The following is a 26,000-nucleotide window of genomic DNA, read 5'->3' on the forward strand; positions in this document are numbered from 1 at the left end:
GTTGTGCTTTCATTTAAGTTTCGTAGTATGCACTTTTAATCAGTTTTGCGTATGCTCACGAGGCGTTCTGAATCCTGCTTATGTTGATAAAAATATATCTTTAGAAGTTTCATCTGTCTTTTGTGTAAGTTTTTATGTTTGTTATTCCTGTTCTTCTCTCCTGGGTTGCGTTGAAATAAGTGCGTTAGAGTGTACATTTTCTAAATTTTGTCATTTCAGGTTATGGTTTCCTTTATAAATTTTCTAGATCGGTTCTGGACTAATATATAATGCGAAAAAATACGTAGTATGGTTGATTATTATTTGTCTCTTTTTTTCTCTGCGCAGGCTGAAAAAAAACCCCCGAGGAACGGGCACAGCTAAGAACACTCATTTCTCAATTGCTGAGAACTTTCGGGCTATCCTTGTGGTTTTCTGGAGATTTACATAGATATTACTGAACAGCCCATATTGCTTAATGCTGCTGTGTAGTGACTTGGGGTGATGCCAGTTCTAGATATTACTGCTGGGACAATGTAAGTATATCCTTTCTATGTTCGATATTCTTTCAATCTCCCTTTTTAATTTCGTATATTTCCAATGTTCTTCACATTGATTTCTGAATTTTATATGTTTATGGAATGGCTATACCTATTAAGTAAATTGTTCTTGCTTGTTTGTCTTGTAATATTAATTCCAGATGCATTGTCCCATCTGTGATATTGGATCGTTCAGAATATACATTGTAGGACTCTAACTCTAAAACTGTATTTGGCATGTGATCGTCTGTCAATCCTAAGGATCACTCTCATAATTTGATATTCTGCTATCAACTTGCCCGTTAGCTGCAGAGGAGCAAACTAACAGTTCAAATTTATAAGCAAAAGAGAATCTGTAGGTACTGGAAATCCAAGCAACACGAGCCAAATTCTGGAGGAATTCATCAGGCTGGGTAGCACCTGTGAAAAAGAGTATAGTCGATGTTTTGGGCCGAGACACTTCATCGACATCCTTCTGCACCGCTTCGAAAGCTTCCTCTTCCTTCGTGTGACCTGGCGATCGGAAATACCGGAAGTGCACTTAATGAGGACCATTTTCCGTTTTCTGCAGTTCTATCATTGTTTCTTGACCTTTATATCCATTGCTTCGATCACTGAATGCAAGCATACCTTACGCCTTCTTTACCACTGGTATTGATTTCTTTCGTGTGGTCTTGCACCCAAACATCTCTCTGTTGATCATTCGTCCTGACGTTACATATATTTTCTCATTCACTTCCCTCCAGCCGTTGGTAATAAAAGATGTCTGAGTGCTCGCACTTATTAAACTCCATCTGCCGTTTCTCCTCCCAAACGTCTATATCTCGGTGTATCTTTGGACAGCATTCTGTGGAATCCAAAGGCTCGACAATGGTCATCTTGTCTGAAAACATAATCATCATTATGATTAACAACAAAGACACTTATGCCAGAACCCTGTACATTGATTTCAGTCCAGCGTTCAATACCATCATCTCGCAGAGACTAGTGGAGAAACTGTCGCTGCTTGGCCTTAACACTGCCATGTGTCGCTGGATTCTGGATTTCTTGACAGAGAGACCACAGTCAGTCCGTGTTGGCAGGAACATCTCTGACTCCATCACACTGAGCACTGGATCCCCACAAGGCTGTGTGCTTAGCCCATTGCTGTTTACACTGCTAACACATGACTGTGCAGCCAGATTCAAGGAGAACCTGATCATTAAATTTTCTAATGATACCACAGTGGTGGGGCTCATCAGCAAAAATGATGAAACAATGTACAGGGAGGAGGTCAAACACCTTGAGAGCTGGTGCAGTGATAACAACTTGATGCTTAATGTCACTAAAACCAAGGAGATGATCGTCGATTTCAGACGGTCTCAGCCTGAGCACACACCCCTCAGCATCAGTGGCACCACAGTGGAGAGAGTGGAAAACATCAAGTTTCTTGGAGTGCAGATCTCGGACAATCTCACCTGGTCCAGGAACAACACTAGGATTGTGAAACGGGCCCAGCAGAGATTGCACTTTCTGAGGAAGTTTAAACAAGCATCACTCCCCACTAACATCTTAACTACATTCTACAGAGGCGTGGTTGAGACTGTGCTGACCTTTTGCATCACAACCTGATACTCCAGCTGCAGTGCTGTCGACAAAAAAGCCTTACAGAGGGTGGTTAGGGGAGCAGAGAAGGTTATTAAGGTCTCCCTATCTTCCGTCCAAGACCTCTTTCAGAGTCGATGCCTCCAGAAGACACGGTATATCATTAAAGACCCCTCACTTCTTTCCATGAACTATTTGTTCTTCTACCATCAGGCAAACGTTACAGGAGCATCAAAACTAAAACCACAAGGCTACTAAACAGCTTCCTCCCACAGGCAGTCAGACTGCTAAATAGCTGCTCTACCTGACTGCTTTTGGACACTTTTAACTTGCACTGGACACTTATAACTTGATTTTAACTGACATGTGGCTGTTGTGTTTTACTATTTATTGTTATGTTTATTATTTAGTGCTGCGTTTGTTATGTTATGATTGCACTGCTCCTGGGAAACGCTGTCTCATTCTGCCCTGCAGAGCTGATGTACGGTTAGAATGACAATAAAGTTTTCTGAATCTTTTGAATCTTGAATCTTGAATCTTGAATCACACCATTTACACTTTTATCGATGTCAATGCTAGATAGATGAACACAGTTCCCAACGCACACCCTGTTGACCTCTTCGTCAGAGAAACTAGAGAAAAGAGTATATTTTCTTCTACTTGTGCATATTATAGTCATACAGAATGAATACGGAATTCCCCAATGTGGAAAAAAATTAAGCCTGAGAATTAGGGGTTAAAATCATGAGAATAGCAGGGTGAGAAGCAGATGGGATCTTTCTCTCCGATCATACTAATTAGCAATAAGTCCTGTTAGAAATGTAGAACTGATAAAGCACGTGTATTGTCTGTAAGGAGAACCCTTGGACCTCAAGGCGATATGACATTTTGTTTATATTCAATGAAGAGGAACCATTGGCCTTGAAGAGAACATGAATAATGCCTTGGTTTCGTATAATTAATGGGGAGTTTCATTGGGCTTCAAGGCTACAGGACAAACTGCTTGGCTTCATCTGATTAATGAGGAAATATGTGGGTACCATATGCCAGGTTGCGTGTAAGGTATGGAAGAATCCAGATCTTTGTCCATAAGGTCTCAATAGGAACCTCTTGACCCCTGAAAACTACAGAACAGCATGTACTTTGAGGTATAAAAGACCGTTCTTCAGCTCACTTTAGCAGAGTCTCTTCGTGGGTTCTCCGTAATCACGTAATAAAGTAATTAAACGGAATATATGTGTAACGTTCCGTTATATTGGCTCGTATATGTCTAGGGGAAATCCCGCCCAGCACCGGCCTCAACACTCCCCCACTGGGTCAGTCGCCGCCCGAATCAATCCCAAACATCAATCATCAGCCAGCACACCCAGTAAATTTTAACAAATACACTTTATAGATATTACTAATTCTATGACATTAATATGAATTTGGTACAGAGCGGAAAGTAACGAAAAAAAAGGCGCCAACACTTATCAAAGTCCAAGTTCTTCACGCGCTATCGTTGGAGCTCAATCGATTCCTGACGACCACCCGAATCCTGTCGACTCACGGCTCGGGACCACCCGGAGTGATCGACCGGAGCCTCTCCGCACGTCCGCGGTCCTCCCCGTTTCTCCTCCGACTCCCCCCCAAAAACCCCCGCACGTCCGCCGTCCACCCCGTCTCTCCTCCGACTCCCCGTCTCTCCTCCGACTCCCCGTCTGTCCACCGTCCTCCTCGTCTCTTCCCCGACTCCCCGTCTCTCCACCGTCCTCCCTGTCTCTCCTCCGACTCCCCGTCTCTCCACCGTCCTCCTCGTCTCTTCCCCGACTCCACGTCTCTCCACCGTCCTCCCTGTCTCTCCTCCGACTCCCGGCCAAACCCAATCCACAGTCATATCATACAGCATGGTATCCGAAAACAAAACGATACATGACCACCCAATGGTTAATAGAACCCTGCTATCTCACTCTAAAGTAAAACAAGCTGCTAGCGCAAACTCTCTTCAGTGTTTAACACAGCAAAGCCGCATTCCCCAGATTAACATAACAAAGACGCCATTTTAAATTTAACAAAAAGAAAGACCCCGTACACTCTCCCCACCCCACCACAAAAAGTCATGCCCTCATGACGTTAACATAGTTCACCAGTGCTCCTTGTAAAACCAAACCCAACCCAGGTGCATAAAGCAGTGACATAACTTTCCAGGGCAGTAGACATCACACCCTGCTCTCCCGGCGCTGTATAAGTTAGTCTCTCCGGGGGAATGTCTACTCCTCTGAGGCCTCTGGACTTCCTCTGCTGACTCTCCCTGTTCAGACACCCCAGGTGACCCCTGGGCCTATCTGTCGGATCTTCCCCCTCACAGGGATCCCTCTGCCCCTGTGAGCCCTCTGACTCGGGTTCTGCCTCCACCCTCTCCTCCCCCAATTCCGGCTGTAATACAGGCGGCTCTGCAACACCCTCCCTCGGTTCCCCTAACTCAGTGATGGAAGGGCCAGGAGTCTCTTCTCCCGGCACCGGGGAATCAGCGAACGGAAACAGGTACACACGTCCGACTCATCATCTTCCGATGACGTATCCCTTCTCGAGGTGGGGACCGGCCCTATCTCCTTCGCAGCGGGCTCTTCCTTCGCCCCGCGCCCTCGCAGAGTCCTCGTACTAGGCGTAAACTCCCATTCAGGCTCTGAGTCTACCTTCACCTCTCGACCCAGAGGCAACAGGTGGTTCCGATGGCGTACCTTGACAGGCCCCTTCCCGTCCTCGGGTCTCACCCGGTAAACAGGGAGATTCGGCATCTGACTCTCCACCACATAGGGGGTGGCTGCCCAACGGTCCGCCAACTTGTGCTTACCCAGTAATCCTAAATTCCGGATAAGGACTCGGTCTCCCGGCAATAGCTGGAAGAACTTTACTTTCTGATCATACCTCTTCTTATTCTGCTGTTTCTGCTTGGTGGCTGCCGCCTCAGCCAACTCGTACGCCCTTTTCAACTCTCCCCTCATATCGGACACGTACTTCAGACATGGCTTCGAAGGTATTTCACCCGCTTCAGTCCCAAAACACAGAGCAATGGGCAACCTCGCTTCCCGTACGGACATCAGATAGTAGGGCGAGTACCCCGTAGCATCATTGCGAGTACAATTGTAACAATGAACCAAATGGGCGATGTGCTGACTCCACTTACTCTTCTGTCCAATCTCCAAAGTGCCGAGCATGTCCAGCAGGGTCTGGTTAAACCTCTCAGGCTGAGGATCACCCTGCGGGTGATAGGGGTGGTTCTGGACTTTTCAACACCAAGCATACCCAGTAATTCCTGGATAAGCCTGCTCTCGAAGTCCCGTCCCTGATCACTGTGGATCCGCCGGGGAAGGCCATAATGAACAAAGTACTTCTCCCATAACACCTTTGCCACTGTAGTCGCTTTCTGATCCTTAGTACGAAAAGCCTGCGCATATCTAGTGTAGTGATCCGAGAAGACCAAGACAATCGCGATGTTGCTGGTGTCTGGCTCAATAGACAGGAAATCCATACATACCAGGTCCATGGGTTCCGCACTCTGCAAGTGGGACAGAGGAGCCGCCTGCACAGGCAAGGTCTTCCTCCTGATGCAACGACTACAGGTCTTACAGTATTTTTCAACCTCCCCCCTCATCCGCGGCCAGTAAAACCGGTCCTTGACTAATCCATAGGTCTTCTCTACCCCTGAGTACCCGGAATCATCATGTAGAGCCTGGAACACAGTCTTCCGATACTTCTCAGGCATGACCAGCTGCCAGCGCCGGGGGTGGAACGGAGGCGCCGTGACCCGGTACAGGACGTGGTTCTTCAGCTTCAACCGAGGCCACTCCTTCAGTAGTAGAGGAACGGAGGCATGCTTCGCCTTCTCCACCTGCCCCATATCACCCTGGCTAACCGCGTACCAGATAGTGCCAATGCTTGGGTCATCACGCTGAGCTGCCTCCACATGCTGGGGGCTCAACTCCGGCAGCTGCCTGTTCCTCAGAGCAGTCACATTACAGTAAACAGTGGGTAGCGCGTCATCGTCCGCCCCCAGTTGATCTACTGCCCGATCCGTTCCCATCTGTGCTCCTACTTCCCCGTCGCTCCCAACTTGACACATGGCCTTTACACCCTGGGCAGGGACACTCTTCCACTCCTCAGCCGTGCCCGACTCGTCGTGCGCCCGACCAGACAGGACATCTGCATCGATGTTCCGACTCCCCGGGCGGTACGTCAGGCTGAACTCATAGGCAGACAAGGCGGCTAACCGCCGGTGCCCAGTAGCGTCCAGCTTCACCGAGGTCAGGATATAAGTGAGGGGGTTGTTGCCAGTTCTCACTTCAAACTGGGCCCCGTTTAGGTAGTCACTCAAATTGTCCACCACCGCCCATTTCAACGCCAGGAACTCCAGCTTGTGAGTGGGATAGTTTCTCTCAGATGGCGACAAGCTCCGACTGACAAACGCCACCGGCCTCAATCCATTGCCCTGTTCCTGGTACAAGACAGCCCTCAGACCCTCGTGACTTGCATCAGTGTGTAGAACATACGGCTTCCGGGGATCAGCAAAAGCCAACACCGGGGCCTGTGTCAGCGCCCTTTTCAGAGATTGGAGCGCCTCCTCACATTGAGCATCCCACCTCAATCCAAAAGGCTCCCCCGGGTTCAATTATCCTCCTACCTCCGGCCCTCGGTCTCCCTTCCTCTTCCTCCCCACAGGTGGATAGCCACACAACAGCTGGTTCAGTGGATGACTCATTTTCGCATATCCGTTCACGAATCGCCGGTAATATCCGCAAAACCTCAAAAACGAGCGTAAGGCGCTCACCTTCTGAGGTCTCGGCCAGGTGGTTACTGCGGCTATCTTACCCGGATCAGTGCCCACTCCATTTCGCGAGATTATGTGCTCGACATAACTGACAGACGTCTTACAGAACTGACATTTATCCAGGGAAAGTTTTAACCCTTCCTCCTTCAGCCGACTCAGCACCTTCAGCAGCCGCTCCTCATGTTCCTCCAACGTAGATCCAAACACTATCAGGTCGTCCAGGTACACCAATACCTCCAGCGGGTTCATGTCCACCACTGTCCTCTCCATGAGCAGCTGGAAGGTGGCTGGGGCCCCCGAGATGCCTTGGGGCATTCGTTCGAACTGGAAAAATCCCAGGGGGCAGATAAAGGCCGTCTTCTCTTTATCGGTCTCACTCATCGGAATCTGGTAATACCCACTCCGCAAATCCAATACGCTGAACTACTGCGCACCACTCAGACAGGCCAAAAGACGCCATTTTAAATTTAACAAAAAGAAAGACCCCGTACATATGTCTCTTTGCTTAAGTCTAATCAGTGATATTAAATTTCTCTGACAATTTGACGACGAGGTTTGGATCCCTCTAGATACGGAATCCAAGCGATCTCCTACAAAGAAATTAGAACCTCGGTGGGGAAAACAAACTCATGAGGTTTAAACACAAAATACTCTGCAGGCTCACTTGTGAGTCTGTTGGGGTCATCTATTGCATCCGGTGCTCCCGGTGCGGCCTCCTCTACATCGGTGAAACCCGACGCAGGCAGGGGGAACGCTTCGTCGAGCGCGTCCGCTCTGTCTGTCGCAACAGATGGGATCTCCCGGTTGCCACCCACTTCAACTTTGTTTCACATTCCCATTCGGATATGTCTATACATGGCCTCCTCTACTGCCATGATGAGGCTAAACTCAGGTTGGAGGAATAACACCTCATATACCATCTAGGTAGTCTCTAGCCCCTTGGTACGAACATTGAATTCTCGAACTTCCGATAATTCTCTCGCCCTACCTTCCGCTATTCCAGTTTCACGCTTCCCTTTCCCCCAGCTGCCTACTACCTCTCTCACGATTCCGCCTCCTTCCAGTATCTATTTTTCTTTCCCCTATTCCTTCTTCACCTTTCCTGCCTATCTCTTCCCTGCTTCCCTTCCCCCATCCCTTTATCTTTCCCCTTACTTGTTTTTCAGCTGGAAACTACCAGCCTTCTCCTTCCACCGCCTCCCCCCACCCACCTTCTTTATAGGATCTCTGCCCCTTCCCTCTTCAGTCCTGACGAAGGGTTCCGGCCACAAACGTTGACTGATCGTTTCCACGGATGCTGCCCGACCTGCTGAGTTCCTCCAGCGTGTTTTGAGTGTTGCTTCAACCCGTGAAACTTCCTTGAAAGACAGAAATCAAGAAGGGATCGGTAGAGAGTCGTCCCGAACCACCTGTGACCAGACACTGAGTTCGGGTAGGAACAAGAAGGAACTTGGAAAAGGGAAAAGACTGGCTATAGAATTAAAGTGGGATCTCGGTATTTAGTAGTCGACTATTATCCATTTTGCACTGTTGGTATAATTTAGGATATATTCTTTTGCCTCTGTATCCCACGTAATCATGTATCGTTGTTATCTGCTGGACGGTCTGGATTACTAAATAAATATTTAAATCACATTGGCAAGGACGTGGGTAAAACACAGCGGAAGCACTGGATATCCCTCATATCAGTGAATTCTATACTATCTTGGATTACCACACAATTATTAAGGAGAAAAAATAAACAGAATCCATTCTAAATTAGCAAGGACACTATATAGAACATGGCACACAGGCCCTTCGGCCCATAGTGTTGCGCCGACTATGTGATCAACTCTAGAAGCTGCTTCGAATTTCCCTACCGCACAGCCTCTATTTTTCTAAGCTCCATGTACCTATCTACGAGGCTCTTAAAATACTGTATGTCAGCAGAAGTGCTAGATTTGTACCTGCTTGATATAGAAACGCGTGAACAAAAACACATCAGTTTTCCCACGTCGCCTATTACAGGTAACTGAGTGACAAAAGGCACAAGGAGTAATGCATCACCAACTTTTGGTATTATTCTATTGTTGTGTTGCACGTTCCGTTTACATATAGACTCATAAACAAGCGAATCATAAAAAGATGAGTGCCTCAAGTGAGCTGGAAATGGGCAAATGGGAATGGATATGGACTGACGGGACAGTCCCTGGGTAGTATAACTTTCGATATCTCTCTGATTCTATGATAAAATATTAACTAACTTCGAACATCAACGTCGTCTGCACACAATGACGTAAATAACCAAAGTCGAGATGCTGTTCTTTTAAAACTTTCCTTAACTTCGCTACAAAGCATAGCTACCAAGTCGCAGACGTGAAAATCATCCCAAACAAACTTGAATTCTCAATAGATTCAGTATAAGACCATAAGATCATGAGATATAGGAGCAGAAGTAGGCCATTCGGCCCATCGAGTCTGCTCTGCCATTCAATCATGGGTTGGTCCAATTCTTTCAGTATAAGACCATAAGTCTTATTTCAATATATTGCTGAATCCGAAGCATGTATGTGTTTCGTGAAGAGCTTCCTACAGTTTCCCTCCTGGCTACCATAAACTTCGAATAACTAAGTCAGTGTATTGAAGAGACTAGAACCTGATGTGTTTCATGTTATTGTGGCACTTTTATTTTGAACGAAATTGGACAACTTCATATTATTCACATGGCATCGCATCAACGGACAGTCTTATTTACCGTCACATGTGAGGCTCTGATTTTGGGGAATCACATGCAAAACGACATTACAAAATAGGAAGCAGAATGCAGCTTTTACCGTGCTCTATTAATGTTCTACTTCATTTAGAGTTTAAGACAATTGGCTATTTCAACAAAGAAACTTGTAAACGTCTACTGATGTAGAGTGCAGAAGACACTGACGGCTTACATCACAGCCTGGTCTGAAGAGTCTGCAGAGGGTTGTAGATTCAAACACACTCTCATCACCGCCACCAAACCCAGCATCAAAGACATCATGAAAAGATAATGCCTCAAGAATGCGGCATCCACCGTTGAGGACTTAGCCATCCGTGATATACCTTCCTTTCGGAAGTACAAGATGAGGAGGTGCTGGAGTCTGAAGACCCGCACTCGACCATGCGGAAACCTTTTCGCCATCAGGTATCAGAACGGTCTACGATCCCACAAACACGACGTCGCTTTGTATTTGTAACCTATCTATTTATGTTGTACTTTATTGCATTTTTAATCTTTTGCGATGATGTTCTGCTGGAAAGGGACAAATTTCACGAAATTAATGTTGAAATAATGCGCTTCGTTCTGAAGGGCGGAGATCTGATAAAGCGACATAGTATCAACTGTGGCTTTCTAGTTTACATCGCTGATATAAATGAGGGAGAAATTAAACGTCGACCTCTTTTCATTTCGGCTCTCTAGGGCAGCTCCTCCTTACAATTTCCCAATTCCATCTGTCCAAATGTTTCACGAAAACCAGAATGAGTTATGGCATATCTGCATGCAAAGCATAGAACTAGAAAATGATGGAAGAACTCAGTCAGTAAAGCAGTATCTGTGGAAAGAGGAATGAATTAAGAAAAGAAAGTGCACCCAAGTACTTTTACGTCCTCAGGAGGCTAAGAAAATTATGCATGTCTCCGATGACTCTCGCTGATGTCTCACCATGCGCCATACAATAAAAAAGAATCTCTATCCGGATGCATGAATACCCAATTATTCCTGTGACACACACAACTTAAAACGACAAAATCTCTAGAGAGTTGCGTATGCAACTTATTACGTCTCTGAGCTTCCTCTCCAGGGACTCGGTCTACATTTCTCGTTGCCTTGGTGAATCAGCTAGCATAACACACGCCGTCACTGCGGTTTTTCTTTTGTTCTGCCCTTTGCTGTTGGAGAGATCATACAAAAATTTTGGAACTGTACTGTTCTTATTACGCTATTGAATGGCCCTATTGATTAATAAAATTTAGCCTCATACATCCTGCACCTTCATCCGATTACTTCAACTCTGTAATTGTAGCAATATACTATGCATTACGTTTCGTATAACCTTTGCTTTTTCTGCTAGCTTAATATATTTATAGAATAGAATGGACTTATTTCTCTAGCTATCATATATATAGGGGAGTTTTTCATTGCAACTTGGTAGTTATGCCCGTATTCTAATGACCGTTGTAGCCTGCGAATGTGGGTGGGGAAGTCAGAGTGCTAAGAGCTCACAAACAAGATCTGGGAAGGGCTTATATGCAAGAGAGAAACATTGGATAAGACAGGTAGGGTGATAGGCGTTTGAGATATGAACGCTGCCAAAGTATGATGTTGAAACGAGTTGAGGAGAAAGCAAAGGCATGGTAAGGGAGAGGAAGTAATATTCCTCGAGATGGGAAAATCAGTGTTTACTCTATATGGCTGTAATATGCTCAGGCAGAGTAAAATCTATTGTTTCAAGTCCTACTTATGTTGGAATTTGTGCTGAGTTTCGGTAGGGTCAGGGTTAGATCCACCAACTTACAGCTGCAGAGATTACATCACGGGTGACTTGGTCCGTTGAGTGCAATTTTTTCGTGCTGATAGTGGGCACACAGTGTGCTGCTGTAGAGTTTCTCAGACTAGAGGTCAACAGGGTAGGTGCTAGAACTTCTGCATGTATGTGGCATTGACATCGATAAGAGGGTAGGTGGTCTGATCACTAACTTTTCAGACGAGATGACAATTGACGAGGATCTGCATTCCACAGAACGTTATATAAAGATACACGAGATACAGACATTCGGGAGGAGAAATGGCAGATGGACTTTAATAAGTGTAGTTAATAGTGTATTTCTATCTCATATTACCAATGGCAGGAGGGAAGTGAACAGCAAATATACGTAACGTTAGGACCATTCGTCAATCGCGCAGTATGATGTTTCTGTGTAGGTCCACAGCTCGCTGAAAGAACCAGTACCAGCAGATAAGGCTTTAAAGAAGATATAAGACATGCTTCCTTTCTTTGATCGGAACAATGTATATAAATTCAAGAAATGACAGAAAACGTTGGCTTCTCCTCTTTGGGAGCGTTTCCGGTATTTCTGATCTCCAGGCCACACGAAGAAAGAGGAATCTTGCCAGGAGGTCCAGAAGGATATGTAAGGATGTTGCCTGAAATTGAGGCAATTCAGTATGGTGCGAGGGTGATGAACCTGAGCTGCTTTTATTATTCTGCAGCTGACATGCGAGCTGATATCATAGTTATAAATTCTGTGAGGCATAGGTAGGTTTGAGAGTCCATACAAGCCTGATCCAGTTTTAGAGTCAGTGTCCTACAAAATATATTGCGACCAATCCACTGGATAGGACAATATATAATAACATCAGAATGTTACAGGAAAAACAAGCAAGAATAAGTTACTTAATAATTCCAAATACGTACAACATACAGAAATCAAAAAGTGGAAACTCCAAAAATACGCAGAAGTAAAAGAGGAAATTGAAAGACGAACATAAACAGTGTATATACAGTGCAATATCGACAACTGTTATCATTCTAAATTTAAATTCACGACACAATAGCATACACAATCAAAGCTACACCGCAATACTTGTTTAAACCTCCAGAAAGTCACAATACTAAACAAGACTAGAATAGTCTGAGAGTTCCCAGAAATTCAGAAATGTGTGTGCTTGGCCAGGCCCGTATCTTAGGTTTTAACAGCCTGAGCTGAGAAAAAGTAAAAAAAAAACAACGCATCCTTTTGGCATAATAACTTGGTCCGAACCTGATCTGGAAAATTTGTAAAGGAAAACAAGAACTGAAACGACAAGTTTTAGAAGCATTCTGTCATAAGGAGGTGGATAGGAACGGACCCAAGTGCAAGACACAGACACTGAAGTACTAGGGAACGGACGAGGATACAGGGTGAGGGCAAGGACATGGACACGAAAACCGGGAACCTGGAACAGGACTGGACAAGAGAGCTAAGAGCCCTGGCTTGGACTCCGAGCCAGAGACTGGATAAGGACCCAGTACCTGGGTCTTGTCTCTGGCTCGGGCGCCAGAACTAGGCAAGGACGAGACTGGAGTCTTCAGGCTTGACGTTGGAGACTAGAGGCGAGGCTTGGCAGGAGGCAGGAGGCTGGAGTCTTCAGGCCTGAGGCTAGAGACTAGAGGCGAGGCTTGGTAGGAGGCAGGAGGCTGGAGTCTTCAGGCTTTAGGCTAGATACCAGAGGCGAGGCTTGGGAGGAGGCATGAGGCTAGAGGCTTGGCTGGAGGCCGAAGGCTAGAGGCTCCTCCTCGGCAGGGCGCAGTACTCCTGGGCAGGGCGCGGTTCTCCTGGGCAGGGCGCGGTAATCCTGAGCAGGGCGCGGATCACCATCCGACGGTGGCAAGGAACAGGAAGGGACAGAATACCGCAGGTAACGGCAAGGTGGCCTGACTTACCCGACGGAGGCTAGGGACAGGAAGGGACAGAACCAGTCGCAGGGTAATGGCAAGACAGCCTGACTTACCCTGCGGAGGCAAGGGACAGGGATGGAGCTAGGTACGATGTGGCTCCAGGACAAGACTGAAGGCGAGACGAGGCGAGAGTTACCAGCAAGACCAGGCAAGGCTTCAGACAATGCAAGGCAAAACGAGAACTTCAGGCGTGGCGAGAGTTACTGGCAAGACAAGACAAGGCTTCAGGCAAGGAAACAGACGGCAGAGGAAGGAATACAAGGAGTAAGGAGAAGGAAAATCCAGCAGCCACGCCGTGGTCTCTGAAAGGTATTTATGAAACCAGCCCCAACGAGTATCAGCTGCCTCGATTAGAGCTCAACAAGAACAGAAACAGGGTAGACAGGAAAATCTGGAGCAAAGGTCGATGGACTGGACCGTGAACCGGAATACGAACTTGACGGACCGGACCATGACATATTGTGTAGAATCGAACCACGGAAATTAACATTACCTCGGACAGAAGTAGAACGAAGAATAACAGATTTAAAAAATTACACAAGAGTCGGATAAAACTTGTTAAGCATGTAATTTCATCAACGAGAACAGGATTCAACACTCCAATTGAGTATATGCAATTTTGATAAGAATTACAAACCAGTATAAACTTAAAAAAATAAATGAAAGCACAAACCAGAAAACTGAAGAACACTACACAAGATAAATTTAAACTGGAAGAGCATGACGCTCCATTGAAAACATCCTCATGATCTGAACAGACTGGCTGTCGACAAGAAAGATTCAAACGCCTGGTGCAGAGTTGGAGATCAGTTTCCAGAAGCAGAACGATTCCTTGTGGCAATGCAGGGCCGGGTGGTTATGACAAGGGATATTATATATACGTATATAATATATTATCCTGTAATGTGTTGAATTGTCCGGCTTCTCTCGTATTTTCATGATAAATGCTGAAAATGCCAAGAGAAGCCAGGCACAATCCAACACGTTATAGGATCCTGCAACAGTTTAACTCATTCTAATTGCTTGCACAGGCAAAATCAAGTGGAAAACACCTTTTATCAAAATGTACCTTTATAATACAAGCTCGTAAAATACACCACACCATACCGGTTTTAGAGTCGGGACCCTGTCAATTATATTGCAATCGATGCATTATTACAAAAAAGTGTTGCAACGATCGAGCGAACCCAAACACCGGGCACAGGCATGGAGATTGAGTTAGGATGCAGACGTGGGCGTGAGCGTTGTACGGCAAACGGGAGGGAGTGCAGGAAAGCAGGAGGCAGTCAGAACTTATCTGGACACGGAGCGTAGGAAGGAAAGCGGCAGATAAAACTTCTCTTAGCAAGGAGAGACGGAGTTACACCGGTAAACCTCTGTGCTGAAGTAAAACTTAGAATACTTATCTTGACACAGAGAGATTGAGTTTCACAGGTAAACCTCGGAAGTGGAGTAGAACTTAGAAAACTTATCTTGACACGGAGAGACTGAGTTTCACAGGTAAATCTCGGTACTGAAGCAAAACTTAGAACACACAATCCTAAGCGGCCGGGAAACGTTAATTACCACTCTGGGAAAACCAACGCTCTGGCAACTAGTGGGTGCAAAGCCGGGGTTCTTGTGCTGCAGGTCTCGATGAAAACCAGGTGTGCCACTATCAAAGGGAATTAGGAGAAAATGGAGAATTAACGGTCGGGACCGTGACAAAAGGACTATCCGTAATAATCATCAGGATATAATATTACAGAGTAAACAAACAAGGACTTCTTACTGAAGAGATATAGGCATTGTGAACACACATAATATACAGAAAACAATACATGAATATCGCCAGAAATATGCTGAATTACAAGAGAAAACTGAAAGACGATCGAAGATGAATAATAATATCTATAACTAGTATCAACCCAATGTCACGACACAATTGCATTAAGCAATAAGGCCTGCACAGCAATAATTAAGTAAATCTCCAAATAACACCCTGTTCCCTAAGGGTCTCGCTGGGTGACAGAGTGGTTATGGAATCCATTGGTACGCTAGCCTTCAACAAACGGGGCACTGAGCATAAAATTGGTATCATATCCTGTAGTTCTATGAGAAAGTGCTGCGGCTACATTTAGAATGCGTAGCTTCGGAAACCTCTGCGATAGTTTTCATACGTTGCAAAGGTCCATGTTTAAATCGTTCGGTGCTGCTCACGCTTCTACGAGAAACGCTTAACGAAACTGGGAATAATGTAGATAAAACTTGGAAAATGTTGCCGATACTCGAGAGTCTGTGTTATGGCAAGAAGTTGATTAGAATGGAACTTTTTTGCATAGACGAGTAGGAAAACAGGGAGGATCCTATTGAGGTGAATAAACTCATGAGAGGTATGAGTTGAGCGAATATGCACAGGTTTTTTCATAGTAAGGAAACATCAAGATCTTGAGGGTATTAGTTTACGTTGACAGAGGAGACATTTAATGGGAAATTGAGCGAAGAGCTCTTGACCCAAAGGCTGGTCAGTATATTGAAAGAACTGCCAGTCGAAGTGGTTGAAGTAAACGATGGTTAAAAGATTGCAAGATGGCTAATACTGTTGCATGGTCTAAGAATGGATCTGAACATTATTAAGAAAATTATAGTCCAGTGAACCTGACGTTCGTAGTAGGTGAGTTATTGTAAGGCGTTCTATGTGTCACGACATATAAGGGTCTGATTCGGAATAGCAAGCATCGGTTTGTGCTTTGTAGGTCCTTCCTAATCAATCTTATGTATTTTTCATTGATGAGATCACTAGGAAAATTAATGTATGAAAGACAGTGGACGATGTTTACATGGACGTTCGAACGCATTTGAAACGTCCTGCTGGAAGACTATCACGTAAGCTTCAGATTGTTTTTAACCTGAGCTTCGTGGGAGAAACCAGAGATGGTTCCCTGCTTACTAAAGGCCTGTGGCAAGTTGTGCGCCGTACGATCGGTTGCTGGTCGTGTTGCTGCTTGTCAACTATTTTAATAATTCGGACGATGATGTGTTAAAGAGCGATAGGGAACGGTGACCATTTCTGTCGTTGTTGGAGATGTTCATTATCTCACAAAGAAAATCTACAGATACTGGATTCAAGTAAAACACACAAAATGCTGGAGGAACTCAGCAGGGCAGTCAGCATCTATGGGAAAGAGTAAATGGTCGACGTGACGGTCCGAAATCTTTCAGTTCTGACATAGGGTCTCGGCCCGGAACGTTAACTGTTAACTCTTTTCCATAGATGCCGCCTGACCTGTTGAGTTCCTCCAGCATCTTGTGTGTGTTGCATGTTCATCATCTCGAAAGGTTTTCAAAAAAAGACAGGCACATTGATCACCAAAGAAATGTAGCGAAGTAGAAAACAACGCTAAATTATCACGTGACAAGTGATTTGCTTTCTATTAGCTTCGATCAGCCATAATGAAAATAGAATTAACATCCAACTGATTAGATTAATACTTATGGAGATCGAGTATATAACAGTGGAACAGGCCCTGTTAAATTTTCGATTACTTCCTGGCAAAATATAATACCATCAATGGATTATCTATTTGTCTGGAACATTATCAGATCTGGCGTGTAAGCAACAAGTAGTATACTTTGTTTTCTGGATGAGCACAGCAAGCCTTCACACGAAGTTTACACTATCACGTTAACTACATAGATGCTATTAGACCGGCTAAGTAATTATACTATTTTAACTTTAGGAGTAAGTCCTGTGGGTGCATTCCTTTATGCGTCCCTCTGGTGTGAAACACTAGGCATATCTTCAACTTTCTCTTTGTTACATGTTCACCAAGCAGTGAAATTTGTAAATGTGCTATAAAGTGCCCTGCAGAATTATTCAGCCCCAACCCTTTGCTCACAGAATGAATATTACAATCAGAGATTTTGATCAACTCAACTGAGAATTTTTATTTGTGAATCGCATGCTCCTGTTTTCACAGTACAGCCCAAAGAGAAGGGAAAATAGTAAGGCTTGAAAAATTGAAATTCGGAAACAGAAATGTCAGTTGTTCAAAGGTATTCCTTGCCCTTTGCTCAGCACTTAGTTGAACCACCCCTCGCAGCTATTGCAGTCAGTAGTCTTTTTGAAGAAATCTCTATTAGGTTTGCGCAACATGATAGAGTAAGATTTGTCCACCCATCCTTGGAAAATTGCTGAAGCTGTGCTAGGTTACTTGAGGAACGGCGGTGCACAGATATCTTAAGATCTTGCCAGAGATGTTCGATCAGGTTAAGGTCAGAACTCTGAATGAGCCAATCAAGGACATAAATTTTATTCACTTCAGACCACTACGTGTTTGCTCTGGTAGTGTTGCTGCTCGTTGACCTGTTAAAAGACGAACTTCCCTCCCCAGTTTAAGCTTTTTGTCAAAGGCTAGCAGGTTTTTATTCTGGATCTCTCTGTAATTAGCAGAAGTTATTTTTCCATCAGTCCTAACTTGTTTTCAAGTCCTTGCTGGTGAAAAGCATCCACATAGCATGATGCTACCTCCACCACAATCGGTATGTAACGTGGTTTTAGATTTAAGCCATGATGCGTGGTATTAGATTTACGCCAACTACTGTGTAAGCCGAAGAGTTCCACTTTATTATCATAAGACCACAAGACCTTCTTCTATACCTTTACAATATTTTCTTCGTGACACTTTGCGAAGTCTTCACGGGCAAGGGAATGTCTTTTTTATTATGCGGTGGTTTATTCCTTGGCACTTCCAATAACTGTCCTTTATGTGGAAGGCCTTAGAGATTGTGGAGTCATGGACTTCATCTCCAGTTGCAGCCACTAACTTTTGATGCTCACTCAGCGTAACTGCGTCACAGTAACCTCTCTTGCAAGTGCAATTCTTCTCCGAGGACTAAGTTTAGAGGGGACTCCTAACCTACAGTGCAGCTGGGGCTTCATATTTTTTCCACTTTTTCAGGATTGACTGTGGTGAGCACCAAGGTTCATTGCCTTTAAGGTGCTCATGTTTCGTTCCCCAGGTTGATCTTTCTCTATCATCCTTTCCCTGATTTGTTTCGAATGATCTTTTGTCTGTTGAAAATCGACGATTATGTTAGCTCTGACTGAGCGAGGGGGTGTTTATTGTTATGAAGTCATTGAAAGCAGATGATCTTCCAATTTTCTGTATCAACACATTGGGCGAGTTGGTAAGGTAACATACAGTATTGTAGTTGAGGGAAGTTAGCATAGTAATTACAAAGGGGTGTATACTTTTTCAGCCTCACAATTTTCTTTTTAACATTTAATAAATCGTTGACGGATTTTGGATTTTGGCTTTTGACATGATGCACAATGCTTGGTAGATTAGCTCAAAAGTCCTACTTTATTATATTTTAAATTTAGAAGATACGTATTTTCTGAAGAATTTTTCAAGGCACTGTATTCACTTTTGTCTCCAACTACAGAATGCTTCCAAGTTTTTCACCTTATCAAAATTAAACTGATATTGATAGTTTTATTTAAATGAAAATCATTGTACCGTAGATTTTCAGTATTAGCATGCTTTCTGCTTTTCTGTTTTAACAACATGCTTCAATCAGATATGTTAATCTGTTTCCATTCCATTAGTGCCTGATCTGCTGCAACAAGTCCACGTTGTGAATGCCCACGTTGGCAGAAAGCAGGACATGCATGATAACGAGCATAGGGAACTGGCATGATTCAGCATCAGAAGCGTTTATCATTGATGTACAATCGATACATCAAGCACAAAGCTTGAATGTTCCTTCTAACGGTTATAGTGAAGTGAATAGAAGTAGGATATCAATTTTGCATCCTGTTAAGCCAAGTTTACTGTGCAAAGTGATGCGTTGAGCATTATCTTCCCCTCGCTATATACAGTTAAATGTACGTTGTCACTCAGTGCTGAGGTTAGCAGAGTTCTCTTGCCCTCCGCTTTATACAGACAAGTGTAGTTTCCTCCATTGGCCTGCTCTACGTTCTTCAGGGTGAAGTTGACTGTTTGGCTGCCTGCCGCCGCCGGTTGGATATCCAAATAATTTGTATCTCCCTGCTTGAACAAGTAAAACAGGAAGCCAGGGGGTTCCAGGGGGCTCGTGCAATTAAAAGTGACTTGTCCGCCCCTCACAGCACGACGAGGATTCAGGGTTAAACGTGGTTTTGGTGAATCTGGAATGCGAATTACACAAGGGGAGGAATAAGTTAATATCGTACAGACAACATTCGTGAAGCAAGCGGTAATACGACAGATGAACGGAAGCACGTAATAGCTCTGAACGCCACTTTCTGTCTGCATTGCAACGACAATCGTTATTTCCATCGCACGATGAAATTTTCATTGTTTCTGACTGTGTGAACAGACCTGAAGTCACCTATCCTTCCCTTGAACATGGAATATTCAACTTTTAGGCGGGAAATTTATAACGTCTGCGAATTGGGGTAAGATTCAGAAAATTAGGGGTTCGTACAATGAGGCAAAATTCAGGTAGCATGACCAAGATCTCATATTCCGTTTGGGCAGACTCCAGCCTGATACCTTCCAACCTAATGGCATGAATATCGATTTCCGATGAACAAATTCTACCCCACTCCCACTTCCTCTGTTCCCCACTCTGACTTTTCACTTCTCATCTGCCTATTACTTCCCCCTGGGTTCCCTGCTTGTTCTCTTCCTCCTATTGCCGACTATCCGCTGCTATCTGACTCTTTCTTCTCCAGCTACTGATCCTTCTCATCTGGCTTCACCAATCATCTTCAGCCTAGCCTCTTTCCCCTCCCTCGCCTTTTTATTCAGGCATTATCCTCCTTCCTTCTCAGTCTTGAAGTAGGGTATTGGTCCGAAACGTTTACTCTTATCCATAGAAGCTGTCTGAGCTGCTGAGTTCCCCTAGCAGTTTCTGTGTGTTGCTCTGGATTTCCAGCGCCTGCAGACTCTTTTAGTGTTTGAGTTGAAACCAGCCTGAAATACCCTTTCATATTAAAAGACTTCACTTTGATCCCACTACCCTTTAGGTCTGCTTCGGTAAATACCGAGGCAAAGTTATCCTTTAGGATTGCACCAGTATTCTCCACCCGCATTACCTTTGAGATGTTAACAGAAATCTTTTTCTCTTGATGTATTTTTAATCCTTTAATCTTTAAGCCTACGAGCCAAAGGGTTTGCAGGTCGCGTTATAGCTCTCCAAAAGGGTCTCTATGTTCCCTTCAGGCTCTTTTATATTCCTGAAGTGTCCCGTTCCACTTTTGTCTTCCTAATGCTTCAATGCACTCTATCTTGAGTAAATTTCCGAAGACTCAGCATCCAAGGTCCCCTTACCTTTCTCACTTCCCTCTTGCTGTAACAAACCGACCTCGAAATTCGGCAGTTTTCTTCAAACAAGCTCCAGATGCCAGATGTGGATTTGCCCGAAAACAGCTTTTTCTAATGAACTCTTTTTATGTTCTGGATACTGCTGTCATAATTTTCCTCTCCCAAGTAACATTCCGCTGCAGGATACATTCGTTATCCTTATTCATGCATATCTCGCTTAAAGGTGAACGAATTCTGAAAATTCTTTCCCAACTGTTCATCCGCTGACTGTTCAGTGACAGGGCCGGGCTCATTAATCAGTACAAGAAACAGTATAGTCCACCCCTGTACTTCGATTTCCCACATACTGTCTCAATAAACCCCTTTGGAAAGACTTAAATTCTGTTCATCACAACCTGCTGGAGTAAGAATTTCCCTGTCTAAGTTGAAAAAGTTGAATTCACCCATAATGATAATGTTGTTGCCTTTTCTGTTGTCCTTAATCTGCCGGCATATATGCTCCCCAGTTTCTATATGACTCTCACGGCGTCTTTTGCATAAACCCATTGGAACAATTGCACCTTTCTCATTTTCGAGTTTAGCCAACATAGACGTGCTTGATTTCTGCCTATCATAGTGCAGCTACCATAGGGTCAAAGAGTCATTGAAAAGTATAGAAAATATCCCATCGGCCCTTCTAGTCCGAGTCGGTTAAACAGCCTATTCCCATCGACTTGCATCGGGACCATACTCTCCCTACCCCTACCATCCATGTACCTATCCAAGCATCTCTTAAACATTGAAATCAACTTCGCATGCACCACTTGCGCTGGCTGGCTGGCAACTTGCTCCACACTCTTACGACTTTCCGAGTGAAGATGTTTCCCCTCATGTTCTCCTTGAATGTCTCACCTATTCCCCCTTAGCCAAGACCTCTAGTTGGAGTCCCACCCAAACTCAGTAGGAAAGTGCATCTATACGCTCATAATTTTGTATACCTCTGTCAAATCTCCTCTTAATCTACTACGCTCCAAGGTATAAAGTCAAAACCTATTCGGTCTATCTATATAACTCAGCTCCTACAGACTACGGAACATTCTTGTAAATATTCTCTGTAGTCTTTCAATTTTGTTTTACATCTTACATACAGGTAGGTAAACAAATCTGCATTAAATACTCTAAATTGGGCCTCACCTATGTCTTATAGAATTTCAACGTACCATACTGCCTCCTATACATAATACTTTGATTAATGAAGGCCATGTGCCAAAAACTTTATTTACGACCTCATCTACCTGTTACACTACTTTCAATGAATGATAGATCTGTATTCCCAGCTCACTTTGTTCTACCGCACTCCTCAGTGTCGGACCATTCACCTTGTACAATCTACCCTGGTTGGTTCGACCAAACTGCAACACGCTACACATGTCTGCATTACATTCATTAAATTCCATCTACCATGTCTCAGCCCATTTTTCCATGACGTCCAGATCCCACTGCAAGCCATGATAGCTTTCTTCGCAGTCCGCTATACCCACAATCTTGGTGTCATCGGCAAATTTGCTGATCCAGTTAAAAAACATTATTTTCCAGATCATTGATATAGATGACAAACAACAATGGTCCCAGCACCGATTCCTGTCATATTGTCCGTGACTGATATTATAACGTTCAGTGCCTCATTTTCCTCCGTCCTCTTATCTTTTAAATAAAAGAAATCCTGGAACATGAACCAGCAAATCACTGTATTTCTGTAGTCAGATATCTTTAATTGCAATTACGTCGTAGTTCCACATACTGATCCGTCCTCTAAATTGATCGTCCTCAGGCTTAATAATCTCGACATATACCACATTGTTTATATCCACTAGGTACCTAGCAGCGTTGCAGTGCACAATATTTAACTTAGCATCGATAATTCCATTCTGTGAACTGGTTTACTGGTTCACAGACACTGCTTATCTATTTTACACCACATGTTCTTCTAAAATCACAATTAGTTCAGCCAGCTCTCTTCCGTCAGCTCACTCGCCCTCGCCCCAGTCATCCACTCATCTTAACAGTTGCGCACCTGCACACAAGCCAGTGTTCAAACACGCACTCAGACATACTCACCTGCTATAGTAACCATCACAGGTTCGCTAAGTTCGGACCAGAATGGTCTTCTTTTCACGACCGTTTTATATTTGCACCGATACCATCCTCCGTGTTTCGAACTGGTGACCGTAAGTTTTCCGATGTTGCCTTTGCTGAAGATTTGATGACGCTTCAGTAGTTCATTTTCTCTGTAGAAGTAGGCTTTACCGCGACTTTTTCCATTGACGTCACAGAGAAGAATGATCGTCTCTCCTGTCGAGTACACTCCAACTGATTTATCAAGACTGATCTTTGGCACTGGCACTGCAGCTACAGACAAAGTGAATGTAAATAATCACGGTCCTTAAACGATACAGTTTTTTTTAAAATTAATTTTCCAAACGAAGAGAAATTAAGTTTTACTTCAATTTAGGCAAGATTTACAAAGGATCTCATGTTCACAAAAGGGAGAACCAAACAAGTTGTCAGCAGCTTTAGGGCAAAGAATTGTTCTTGATAGGCGCGGATACCCAGTGCTGAATAGTCTAATAGTAAAGTATCATTAGATGAATTTTGGACTATTCACAAGGTTACGGGCTCAGAAAAAAAAAAGATATTTCTGGGGTGGGGTTGGGGTGAGGGAGGGTTTCCAGTTTCGAAACTGATGACAGACGTACTTTCCTTTTGCTGATTTAAACTGACTTTTGTAAATAACTTACACGCACCCCACGCTTAATGGACAAAAAAGTATCCACTAAAATACTTCGTCTTTCTAATCAATAGAATGTAAAATGGTCTGATATTCAGGGTCGAACATATCAGTAAATTATAAGCGCCGACTGTCAAAACAATCAACTGGACACCAGAAGGTGGCAAACATCCGATCAACGCATTTCAATCATACCCAATAATCTATCCATTATAGAGTGAAGCCATCGGCAACGAAGCTTGTTTTGACAGAGGCTCCGAAATGATGCTCCACTCAACCGAACCTCAGGACCGCCATGGTACTGCCTGCAATGTTTGCACACAGGAGAAAACAGAATGTGGAACATTACAGTGCAGGACCAGGGCACTTGGCCATTGCCAACCAGTATCCGACTTAACCTGCACTTCTTGTGCACGTGGTCTTTGCCCTTTCATTCAAGACCTGTTCACATCTCTGTGGCAATGCATCTCGAACTTCTGTGGTGTTTCTGTTTTCACCACTTCCACTGGTAGCGCGTTGCTAGCAACCTCGACTGCCTGAGTGGAAAAAAAATGATTCTTTTTTTCAATACAGCACCTTTAAATTTTCCCCGGTCTTCCCTTAAAGCTACACCTTCTGTTGCTCAACATCGACAATTTGGGAAACAAAACTACCGTATCGACGCTTCTCCAGTTTTCGCTGTACTCCTATCAGGCCTCCACTTGCTTAAGCAGAAAACTATTTGTTTCGTCATTTATAGCGCATTGATTGAGCTGCTGGAGGTAGAATAAAGAAAATCAACGTCCAGAAATATAAATGCCATCCCGGCCGCCAAGAATTATCATAAAACATGCAGCACATAAGCCTTGGATACATGTCCTGTCCTCGAAGTCAATTTTATTTATTTATTTTGATGTCTAATGAATATGTCATTGCGATGTTTAGTGTTCTTATTACCCGCTGTAATGGGCGCCTTTCGTTCCTGAGGAGATTTTTCGTCGTAAATCATCGTGACGTTACATTTATACGACCTAACAATCAGTTAAGCCCATTAAACATCAACTTACAATTGTTTTACTCACCCACAACAGTCAGCGTCACAGCTTCGCTTAACTGCGACTCCAGCCATCTTGCTTTAGCGTACGTTCCATATTTGCACTGGTAGCGGCTTCCATGGAAACTGCTGGTTACGACAAATACTCCCGTGTTAGCTTTGGTCCTTAGCTCATGGGTGGTCATCAGTCTTTTGTTTCTATAAAAGAACATTTTACCACGGTGTTCGCCGGACACGGTGCATGTTAATATGGCAGTTTCTCCTTCTGCATACACCCCGTTCGGTCGATCAAGGGCAATATCTGGTGGCGTCAGCGGATCTGTGTTCAAATTAACGGAAATAGCAGTTATATATCGATTGGAGGCCATGATTTATTTCATACCACGCAGGAATTACCAGTGTAGTGGGGTTTAATGTGAACCCTCAGAGAAAATGAGATGAGGTCTGGCGTAGATCACTTTAAATATTGGATTGGCTCCGAGATGCTGAATATTCTTCCACTAATCCAGGTTTTCTATGTTCTGGTGTTCCTGGTTTCTACCACTGAGCGCATCTACAAGGAGTGCTGCTGTAAGAAAGCAGCATCCATCATCACGGACCCCCACCATCCAGGAAATTTCCACTGTTCCCTGCTGCATCAGGAAAGTGGTACAGGAGCCTTAGGTTCCACACCACTAGGTTTAGGAACAGTGTTTACCCCTCAAAAATCGGGCTCCAAAACACTGTACTGATCCAAAATTGTTTATTGAATATGCACCTATGTTTTTATTACTTTAGTTTTCTTTTTTTTTTGTATTTGCATTATTTGTTGTGTTTTCCACATTAGTTGTTTATCATTCATTGTTGTCTGCAGTTTTTCATTCATTCTGTGTGTTTCGTTATGTTTACTGGGACTGCCCACAAGTAAATGAATCTCAGGGTAGTACATAGGGACATATATCTACTATGACAAGAAATTTACTTTGAACTTTGATGTACCTGGAATAGCGGAAGAATAGAAAGATTTTATGACTTATTCCTACTCCTTTATTTTTTCGACATTTCGATGTGAGTACACCTTAGGACCTGGAAACTAAATTCTCAGGTGATTATGTTGAAAGGAACAGTGCAGGAGAGGAGCAGACTTTTAACCAAATACTTTACATCGCCGTTTGTCTAAATCAATCACAATATCCTGCAGTTAACCAAGAAAGATCATATCCTGGTCTAAATGCTTGTAAAACGTTAGTATTACTTTGTGCTCCACCACCTCTCTCAGAAAAGCGTTTCAGGCATCAAACTCTGTGTCAAAAAATGTTTTGCCTCGTAAACCTCCTTTAAACTTTCGCACCTCCCTCTTTCAAACTATACCTTCCAGTATTCTGATTTTCCACTGCGGGAGATTTATATGCTGACAGATTCAACAAAAAGTCAACGTTAGTATCAAGAGCAGTATCATTGGATACTCTGAATGAAATCGACTTCTTTACGGAATTTTATCTATGAAGTTTATAAACTTGGGAGGACGGAATTTTGCTCTCTGATTTCTGCTGAATCTCTCAATCAGT

General features: G+C 44.0%; 1 protein-coding gene across 1 annotated transcript in view; it reads right to left on the reverse strand.

Moving 5' to 3' along the window:
- Positions 1-1,246: 1,246 nt before the first annotated feature.
- The window catches only part of LOC140189912 (Fc receptor-like protein 5), a 54,419-nt gene continuing 29,665 nt past the window's right edge, over positions 1,247-26,000 (reverse strand). The window contains exons 8-11 of the mRNA XM_072246257.1: positions 24,482-24,772; positions 22,751-23,041; positions 19,273-19,512; positions 1,247-1,401 (exon numbers count right to left, since the gene is read on the reverse strand). Of these exons, the coding sequence (XP_072102358.1) occupies positions 1,247-1,401; positions 19,273-19,512; positions 22,751-23,041; positions 24,482-24,772 (977 nt within the window). The remainder of the gene's footprint in view (positions 1,402-19,272; positions 19,513-22,750; positions 23,042-24,481; positions 24,773-26,000) is intronic.

The sequence above is a fragment of the Mobula birostris genome, chromosome 29 (assembly GCF_030028105.1).
Source record: "Mobula birostris isolate sMobBir1 chromosome 29, sMobBir1.hap1, whole genome shotgun sequence".
NCBI classification, from domain to species: domain Eukaryota; kingdom Metazoa; phylum Chordata; class Chondrichthyes; order Myliobatiformes; family Myliobatidae; genus Mobula; species Mobula birostris.